Below are 9,915 nucleotides of genomic sequence, written 5' to 3'. Positions count from 1 at the left end.
CGGGCGGGTCGTACAGGTGGATCAGGTCCGTCTCCTCCACCTCTTCAGTATCAGTAGTGGTCAGGAGAAGCGGCAGCGACTCGCGGGGCTCATTCTCATCCAAATGAGAGTTTGACTGGTGTTGACGATTCCACGGCCTCTTCGGGGTTTTTACGCCAAACCAGTGGAGTATCTTATCCCCCAAGTCCACCCCGTAGTCGCGGCGGTACTTATAGTACTCGTGGGTCTCTTCAAGGAACAAAAACCCGATCGCCATCAGTATCCACAAAAGCATCGCCACCACGATATTCAGCATCGCATAAGGATATTTACGATCGGGAACATAGTCTGGGTCGTCATAGGGACTGTGCGGTGACGGCTGGGCGAAATAGCCCCCCAACATTGGTCCAATCACCGCGCCCAAATTGAAGAAAAGAGGCATCACCAGGAACGCTAGCGGCTGGTGGCGCTTCTCCGTAGCCACCTCGCCAATCATCGTCCGGAGCACAGCAACATTACCATTAAGACACCCCATGAGACTGCGCAGGGCAAGCGCCATCCAGTAGGTGGTGGAGAAGCCAAACAAAAGCATCAGCACCAGCGTCCCCGCCTGGCCAAGCAAAAGAACGGGTTTGCGGCCGATTCTATCGGCTAGCTTCCCCCAGCGGACAGCAAATATAAACTGGCAAAACAGAAACAGCGCCGCTAAGTACCCCAGGTATCTCAGGATATCGGCTTCAGTCGGGGCGATGTGGAAGTCTCTGATCATGAAATAGACATAGGGAAACAACAGCAGGAAGGCGATCGGCTCCGTGATACGGAGTATTGATATTACCGCCATCTGGGCCGCGGGGAACCCCGCCATCTGTCGTCTCCACGCCAGCAGCATTGAGTAAAGTCGACAGCGCGATAAGGAAAGATCGCTTATGTCAACAAAACAGATAGCCGCAAACACAGAATGGGACACTAAATGGACTTAAGGTGGCATCATCGTGAAGCTAGCAACTGTCAGAAGTGATCAGTGAATTTATTATTGTCAGTATTTGGTCATAAATTCGAAGATTAGCCCCCTGTAAGTTGACAGGGGGGTACCACGTTGTCGCATACCGTTTTGTACGATTGTCATCGATCGATTGTTGTCGATCTCATCCAGATTTGTGGCCGACACCGTTGCGCTGGGTGGCCAAACGTGGGGGCATATCAATATAGCGTGTTGCGGCCAGTCAGATGACGTCTTACTTAGGATACTGTCAGATTGATACAAATAAAAATATACTCGAAAAGATGTTAATTGCAAACTCAAATCTATAGAGATATAATTGATTCGATAGCTGATTCGGGTTAGTTTAACAGATCCAGTTTATTCACATTGGCGATAATTGCTAAGAAATTCCAATGGCGGGTGCCATAGCTAATATCACGCCTCGTAGCTGACGTTGAAGGTTTTAGCTTATTTTTGAATTGGCGAAAGCTGTTGTTGCTAGAACCAATTAGTGATTGTTTTATCGGTTGGTGGCAGAGGGGGAGTGATTAGCTTGATTGGTTTTATCGTTGTTGCTAGATCCAATCAATGACGTTGACTGTTCCTTGCAAGGACTAACTCATTCAACTTTAAATACCGATATATGTGCTATTATCAAATTACTATATATATTAAATGGTTGCCACGGCGCGTGGTCTATTCATGCTTGCTGGAGGTGCCCTCGTTGTACTGGGGGAGCTCGCTGTAGCCGCCGCGCTTCTTCTTCAGCGTCCACGGCAACTTCTTCTTCAACGTCTTTTCGCGGGCGAAGTTGCGCCGCTTCAAACCAGACAAGTCCGTCTGCTTGCGGTTGATGAACACAAACAAGTACATCCCCAACGCCGCGATCATCACGCAAGTGGGGATCGCCATAATCACGTAGTACTTCTCGTAGTGGTCCTCGTCCTCGTCGTGGATCCCCAAGTACCGGTTCGCCTGCTTCTGCTCCAAGGTGTCGATATCCTTATAGTTCTTCTTGTCGACCCGGGTCTTGCGGCGGATGGGGATCACCACGTACCTGTGCATGGAGTTAAAGTCTTCGTCGGTGGTGTAATCAGGCTGGATCAGGATCAAAATCGACCGCTGTTCTTCTTTACCCAACCACTCTTCCTGGATTTCGAGCGGGTACCATCCCCGGGTGTTCAGGACCCATTCCGACGAGAAGAACGGCACCGCCGCCGCCTTGCCGCCAGCCTCGATCTCCCGCGCCCGTTTAGTCAATCTGTTCACCGTCAGCTCGTAGGTGCTCTTGACGGTGTCGATAAGGTCCCGCTTCATCCCCTTGCGCCGCGCCGCCTGCTTCACCGCACTTAAGTGTATTCTGACCTTTTTGGCCTGTTCAAAGTCGTTTTCATCATCCTTGAAGAAACCCGAGTACCAGGTGACGAAATAGGTGCGGTTGACCAAGTAGGGCTTGTTTTCCTCGACGGGGTTGCAGAAGGGCTCCGTCGACTTATCCTTAGCTACCCCCTTCTTGCCGTATCTTTCGGGGGTACACCGGAGCAACGGGTCAAACATGTGTTCCCTCTCGTCCTCCTCGGCGTGGGTGTCGATAATATGGGTTTCACCATTGACTTCGTGGGTTTCCTGGGTGGGAGTGGCGAACCACGTCCCGTAGGTAGGGTACCCCTTTTTCACACCATCGCCACCACGCTTGGGCGTCACCGTCTTCGGTTCCCCTTGCTTATTAAGCGAGATCCAGGGGGCAAGGTCGGCGTTCACTTTCGGCGGCTTATTATAAAAAGTCACCAGGGCAATCACCACCGGCGTGATGATCTCCTTCTCCCCCTCGCTGTTGGTATAGATCCACGGCTTGGGGACGTCTTCCTCCAGCAGCTTGCCGTCCTGGATCATCAGTTTTTGCTCCTTCAACTTCTGGAAGTCCTTATTGACCTTGGCTTCCCGGCCTCTTTTGGCTAAGTCGTAATCGTCGTAAACCTCGGGGGCAGCGGTGATGGCGGAGAGCGCGTCTTGCGTCGCCAGTGTCGGCAACGTGGCACACGCGGCGTGGCCTAAACACACGGCGACCAGGGTCCAGTGGCTCCACTTCATCGTGAGTTGTGGTGTATGTGTGTATAGATCTCAGAGATGAGAGCGCGGCCCGATCCCGTGCGGGATTAATTCCGGCAAAAATTGCCGACACCCGGAGCCCCGTACCCGGTATGGAAGACAGAGAATAGAGATGGTTTACTCGATGATTTCTTTCCTGATTTCGCTTGATTCTACCGCTTGGCTCGTGTCTGTCTCGCGGGTGGGCGACTCGCGGCAAAGGGCAACTATACAGTGCTTTTTTTTCTGGTTCCCGTGCCCACAACTCCGTGGAACCTTCGGATAGAATATTGTAGTTGTGAAACCAACCCTTAATTAATTCCAACCAGAAAGAGGCTCTGGTAGTTTGTAACTTTAAGTTTCACTTGTAGTTTAAGAGATTGATGAGATTTCTATCCCATCTTAGCATCTCAACCTCACTACAAGAGTGTTAATCACTTACATGACGTATACCACAGCCTTGCTTGTCTTCCAATTCTGATATCGTGTCATTGTTACCATTGTTATTTACATTAATTCTTGTAACCCTAAACGTATTGGCCGAGGGCGTAGCGGATTTCGTTAGTCAACGAGGGACGTTCAAGGCCTTGTGGTCCTCTAATCAGCCTCAGGTCGCCCTCCCACAGTTTCGCCAGCGTCTGAGCTTGGCTCACAAGATCAGCATACTTATTGTTTAAGTAAGTAGCGGCAAATTGATCAGGAAGATCGGGATTGGTCAAGCTCTGGATATACGCCACCAAGAGCGGGAACACCACCTTCAGTTCAGCCGCATCCTTCAACGGAGTAAGGATTTCGTCGAGTAAGTGTAAGCACTTAGCAGCGTTATTAGCCTCTTTCAAGGCCGCTTTTGTTTGTGATTTTTTCACCAATTGACGTTCGTGGAGACGAGACATCGCCGGGAGTTGTTTTTCGTCTTCTTCAACGATTTCGTCGTCGTTATCGTCGTTGACGTACTCAGTGGGTCCCACCACGTCAAACGAGAAGAACCCGCCTTTATTCGTCGATAACCCAGCGTACTGAGCCTGGTGCTGCGCCCAACCGTAAAATTGAAGCGGCTGGTTGTACATCATCGGGAACGGGAAGTAGCGGGCAAACTGCTTGCGGGTGTACCCTTCGTAGTTGCGGCTGTTGATGAAGTAGACGTAATTCGCCACCGCCAGCATCTTGTCCAACAAAAGGTGGACCAACGCCCGCTGTTCAAGGGTGAATTTGAGCCCTAGCTGGGTGGCAATCGCCACGTACCCTTGGTAGCGGTTGGTATCGGAGATCATCACCGGAAGCTCCCCCACGCTCAGAAGATTGGTATTGTTGGCAGCGACGACGTCAGTGGCACCGTCAGCTAGCCACACAGCCGCTTGGCACTCGGGGAAGATGGCACTGACCCCGGCATCACTACCCCAGATATATAGCGTCGTCATGTCGCACACCAACCCATCGAAGATGTGAAAGTAGCAGTAAGCTGGATCGGCAATTCTTTACCATACTTGCTACAATAGAAATTGTATAACGACGATACCATAATTGGAGATTGATTTTTAGCGAGGTTGAAGAGTGACCCTCGTTGCTTTTTACTATTCACCAAGAGACCTCATATGAAGTGGTTGAGGGCGTCTATTATATGAATTCAAGGAGCATCAAATGCAACATTGGAGGGCATCAATTAACTCATACTTTACGACTTAGTGTCAGCAAAATATACCTCTCATCGCTTCTACAATTGTGGAAGAAACGTTAGGTAGGAAATGTTCTCATATATTCGTAGTTATCATACACACACACTTACATTTCCACATTGAGGAATCTCTGTTTGTAAGTTTTATAAATTTCGTAACACTTTTCCTCAAGTGACGCCCAAGTGGTGATCAACTTCGCCAACACTGGCAGTTGTGTCAAAGGAAGGCGGCGGAAATTAAGGCCAATCAAGTAGAGGGTGCCCTTTTCGTTGTGAGTACATGTTTCGTACCAGGCGGAGTTTTTCTTGACGTTGTAACGCTCCGTCGTCAATTGTTTGCGGGGCACAATAGCAGGGTATTGTTTCAGCAATCTCACCCGACTGTCGAAGGGCCGACTTTCATGAACAATAAACGATTCTCTCGTGCCATCGGGGGCGTACGATGCTTTCAAGTCAAATGCGAAGCCTTTGTCATCGACCACCTTGAGCGTCCCGGTGCCACTTACTGAAATAGAGCTCCACGGAACCCGCATTTTGTGAGCCTTTTTCTTCTTCTTGAAGTCGCTCAATACAGTCTGCGACACAACCACTGGCGGGTGGTCATTAGTGGCGATAAAAGCCATGGGACCTCTCGACTCAATCTTCTTGAAAACAAGGTCGCGACAGACCGCGTACATCTCAAGGAGTATTTCGTGATAAAGTCTGGCTGATCTGTCAACATCGGCGGACTTGTCTGACTTAAATGCCTTATAGATGGATTCCACTGCTTGGTCGATAGCCTTAGTCGTGTCAGAAACGGTATCAAAAGGGTACTTGCGAAATGCTTCGAGTTTCAGACGGAGCAAGTTCCTCAAACTAGTCTTGAATGAAGCAGCATTTGCAACGATTTCCTCGTCAGCGTAAATTATAAGTACCTCTGCAAATGCGTCGAAACGGAGTTTGAAGTATTCGCTGACAGACTGAAGTCGCCTGCTGCCAAAAAAGGCAGACCAATTTCTGCCAAGTGTCATCGCCGCAGTGTCGGCATTGTCACCGGAACCAGGTTGGGCTTGCAACGTTGTATCCTCTGACAATTCTTTATCAGGGATATTTGCATTATCAGGATTCTTCGGGGGCGCATCACCAGTAAGGGCCATTTGTAATAATTTCGACGGAGAGGCTGGCTTGTAACTCTCCCATTCCATGTCGACGGTACGTTCAGCGGCATTGATGTTTGGTGGTGGCGGAGTTGGTGGCTTCACGTATAGTTCAGCCAAGTGGTGGGCCTTCCACTTATTCACTTCTTCATCGGTGGAGCAGATAAACCGTGGTAAAATGTTCAAAACCAACATTATTTGTCCCCGCAATAAGCCCCTGGTAAGTTCATCAGTACTGTCAAGAGTAATACACTGGTTCTTGAAATGCAAGATTTGATTAAGCACCATTTTAAGTGATGAGGGGCATGATTTATACTTGCTGAATAGCTTGTACACCGCCAAGCCAATAAATTCAGGCTTCCAGTAGTTTGACACTTTGTATAACTTCTTCAAAAACTCCACAGCACGATCGCTAAATGGGTTGTGGAGGATAGGGTCATTTTCATCAAATTCACAACTCCTCTCAAGCTGGGCAAGGTATACGTCCATCAATCTGGCCACCACCATCTGCATCGGCTCACCGGGTCTGATTATCTCGGTAATATTCACAGATGCCAGTGCCATGGTAGCGATGAACTCGTCAGCACTCCCAAAAGCGTCAGCTCGGTACGCCTCGAGCTCCATTCGATAAAGAAAAGAATCAGACTCTTCGACGGCTGTCAAAGATAATGGTGACACGACTTCATCTTCGGCGGAACGCTCCCCCGACTCCATAGCAAGCCAAGCAGCACGCTGGGCCATGAGTTCTTGTTCATCCTCCGACGATTCTGGCTCGGTCTCAACCACCATCCTGTTATCAATAGACTTGAAATTGTGTTCTCAGCGGCCCATCGAAGCGTTAAGTACATTTCATATAAATGTAAAGTTAGGCTTCCAAAGTTAAACTTTCCTGGTTAAACTTCTTTAGCTCAGGAAGGCAAGTCCAACCCAGGTGCACCGTTATTGCAGCCATGCTCACAATTGACTCAATTATTGACTCAATTTGAAGCTAATCGTATTCAATCAATGAGTTTTTCACTTCAATCATACACATCCATTAACTCATGGTCCTGCTTCAATTGACGATCAATATACCTCCACAATATAGTTTAAGCTTCAACTGAGACGGTCATGTGTTTCCTTCACTCTGCACCAAACTCTATTGTTTTCAGTAGTCACGTATAATGCAATTCTCTGTAATTTCCAATGTGAGTGGCGACCCCGCGGCATAAGCCCAATTCATTGTCTCAGACTTGAAGGCTGTTAAATAACAGGATACTTGAATCGTCAACCAACCCAACAAAATTCAGTAGAAAACCACCTCATCTTGAAACAATTTTAATGAAAAGACTCACTCCATTTAACGTATTTTTCAACTAGAAACGCTAGTCAGTATTATCGCCTGACCCGCTCCTTCGCACTCATATGGTCGCACTCGCACGAAACCATCACTCACACTACACTCCCTTCCCTTCACCCTTCTGTCGACCCCATTACTCCGGAACAACGCTTGCACGCCGATGTCACGGAACTTGGATGTGATATCCCGGCTCGAGGAAGAGCTTGAGACGCAGCCGCTCGACGTGCCCAAGTGGGAGCGGCTCCTCGCCGCGGTGAAGACCAAGGACAAGGAGGAGCTCGTGTCGCGGGTGTTTGAGCGCTATTTGGACTTGTTCAAGCTGGACGGGAAGCAGTGGTGTGCCTACATCAACTACGAACTTGCTCGTGGTGAGTTTCTGAAGGTAGAGCAGCTTTTCCAGCGGTGTTTGCCCGAGGTGGCCCTGGTGGACGTTCTCCGACTCTACGTGCTGTACGTGCGCCGAGTCAACGACGTCATCACTGGCGGCGACAAGGCGCGGCGGGTGGTGGTGCTGGCGTTTGAATTCGCCGTCAAACTGGTGGGCATCGACACCCATCTGGGCGAGTTGTGGCAGGAATACATCGAGTTCTTGCAGCTGTGGACGCCGACGGCGCTGTGGGAACAGCAGCAGAAGGTCGACAACATCCGTAAGGTGTACCGCCGCATGCTTGCCATCCCCACCACCAATATTGAGCAGTTGTGGGTGCAATACCTGAAATGGGAATCGATGGTGAACCAACCGACGGCGTCGAAGTTTGTCAGCGACCGGCTGGCGGAATACATGGCGGCGCGGCTGTGGAAGACCGAATGGCTGAACCTTACTGGCGACGCCCTCGAGCGCAGCTTGGTGCCTTACCTGCTACATAGTGACAAAAAAGACTGGATAAAAGCTCAGCTAGATCTCTGGCGGCGGTGGGTGGAGTTCGAACGGAAAAACACGTTGGAGCTCAAGGACTCGGTCCAGCTCAACGCCCGTATCGAGTACTGCCTCCGCCAGGCCACCCAGGCCCTTGTGTTTGTACCCCCAGTATGGTTCCACTACGCTAAATGGTTCGCTAGCAATAATGACGATCAACAGGCGAAAGCCATTCTCGTGCAAGCCACTAGACTCAACCCTAAGCTGATGTTGTTAAACTTCCAGCTTGCCGAAGCCCACGAAAAGGACGGCAATTTTGACGCGGCTAAGCAGGTGTACGAGCGCTTGATCAAGGCGTTCAATGACGATTATAATACCGTCAACGAAAAGGTGTTGGACATCGAGAAGAAACTCGCGCCTACGGAACAGGGCGAACCTCCCAAACCTTTGTCTAGAGACGAGCGTGACGAACTCACTCGCCGACGCCAGCGGCGGGAAAAGCTCAAGCGGGAACAGATGCTTGTGTGGTGTAAATACATGACCGCCACTAAGCGGCTGGCAGGAATCAAAGAGGCCCGTTCAGTGTTCAAGCAGGGGAGAAAGGAGTTTGCTGATATTGGCCCGGAATTCTACGTGGAAAACGCTCTTTTGGAACACTACAATGACAACTCCAAAATCGCCATCAAGGTGTTTGACTTGGGCCTCAAGCAATTCCCCAACCACGGCAAGTTCTTATTGGCATATTTGCACTATCTCATCCAGACAAATGATGTGGATAACATTCGCAAGCTTATCCAGCTGGCAGACCTGACGCTTTCCAAGGAAATCACCCAGTTGACGGAGCTGCTCACTGCTCCTGAGATTGCTAAGGATGTTGCTGATGAAACTATGCGTCAAATCAAGGACCGCAGAACCTGGCTTAAGCGTCTTCTCAAGACCTATATCCGCTACGCTCATCAATACTTGCTGATGGATGTCGCCGACTCGTTCATCACAAAGTACGAACAGCTTTTCCCCGACGAGGACTCCATCGACTTATTCACTGACCGCTACAGAGATGACGGCGTCAATCTCATTGTCGAAGAGGAGCTTGACACCAGTGACGATGAGGACGAGTTTGTTGCCAAGCGACGCAAGCCTGCTAAGGAAGCGCAGGCCACTAACAACGGCAGTGCTAACAACCGTGGTGGGCGCAACAGACGCCGCAATGACGGTCCCAACCTCCCCCCTCCTCCTCGAGGATTGACGAGTGCCCCGAGAGAAGAAGAGCCCGAAGAGGACTCGTTTGTCAAACCCAGTGTTGTCAAGCTTCTCAAACAACTACCCAGTGCCCTGTATTTCGGTGAAGGGCCTTACGATGCCAGTCGGTTGGTGCAAATGGTAGCCAACCTCCCTAATGTAAATACGAGCAAATGAGAAAATAAATGAACGCAATTAGTTTTTAGTTTCACAAGTAAAATGAAAAAAAAATAGTATTCGATTAGTTTTAGTATCAGAGTATGTATGTTGTTTAGATCTAATAAAAGAGCAAATTACAAATGAAACAAGACAACGACATGATCTGAACACGCTTGTCGAATGTAGGTTATTCGGTTTCGATGTACGGGGAAATATAATTCAGAAGTGAAAAAATATTGACATCGACGTGATTCGAACACGCGCATCTTACGATAACAGAAACCCNCGACGTGATTCGAACACGCGCATCTTACGATAACAGAAACCCCAACCTCACAGTTGAGAAGCTAAACGCTTGAGTCTGCCGCCTTAGACCACTCGGCCACAATGCCATTTTTGAAAATGTTGTATAGTTTGTTCGGCCTTGGAGGAATACCCCGTCGAAGATACTTACACACCGGTATA

The 9,915-nt window shown here is 49.4% G+C and overlaps 4 protein-coding genes across 4 annotated transcripts; 1 reads left to right on the top strand and 3 right to left on the bottom strand. All coding sequences in view use genetic code 12, as the record gives it.

Annotated features, from left to right (window-relative positions):
- Positions 1 to 1,657: 1,657 nt before the first annotated feature.
- On the bottom strand, positions 1,658 to 3,052 carry DIURU_000298 (uncharacterized protein; the record flags this gene model as incomplete). Its single annotated transcript, XM_034155690.1, has 1 exon — positions 1,658 to 3,052. One exon carries the CDS (start codon positions 3,050 to 3,052, stop codon positions 1,658 to 1,660), a length of 1,395 nt encoding a protein of 464 aa, XP_034014905.1.
- A 524-nt stretch (positions 3,053 to 3,576) lies between these two features.
- SAM37 (SAM complex subunit) lies at positions 3,577 to 4,467 on the bottom strand (the record flags this gene model as incomplete). Its single annotated transcript, XM_034155679.1, has 1 exon — positions 3,577 to 4,467. One exon carries the CDS (start codon positions 4,465 to 4,467, stop codon positions 3,577 to 3,579), a length of 891 nt encoding a protein of 296 aa, XP_034014904.1.
- A 361-nt stretch (positions 4,468 to 4,828) lies between these two features.
- Positions 4,829 to 6,646, bottom strand: DIURU_000296 (uncharacterized protein; the record flags this gene model as incomplete). The annotated part of the gene is made up of 1 exon (XM_034155668.1): positions 4,829 to 6,646. The coding sequence occupies one exon, from the start codon at positions 6,644 to 6,646 to the stop codon at positions 4,829 to 4,831; it is 1,818 nt and encodes a 605-aa protein (XP_034014903.1).
- A 710-nt stretch (positions 6,647 to 7,356) lies between these two features.
- On the top strand, positions 7,357 to 9,468 carry DIURU_000295 (cleavage polyadenylation factor subunit; the record flags this gene model as incomplete). The annotated part of the gene is made up of 1 exon (XM_034155657.1): positions 7,357 to 9,468. One exon carries the CDS (start codon positions 7,357 to 7,359, stop codon positions 9,466 to 9,468), a length of 2,112 nt encoding a protein of 703 aa, XP_034014902.1.
- Between the last annotated feature and the right edge of the window lie 447 nt (positions 9,469 to 9,915).

Source organism: Diutina rugosa (assembly GCF_008704595.1).
Source record: "Diutina rugosa strain CBS 613 chromosome Unknown scaffold100_size9914, whole genome shotgun sequence".
In the NCBI taxonomy this organism is placed as follows: domain Eukaryota; kingdom Fungi; phylum Ascomycota; class Pichiomycetes; order Serinales; family Debaryomycetaceae; genus Diutina; species Diutina rugosa.
This window is presented reverse-complemented; position numbering and strand designations above follow the sequence as displayed.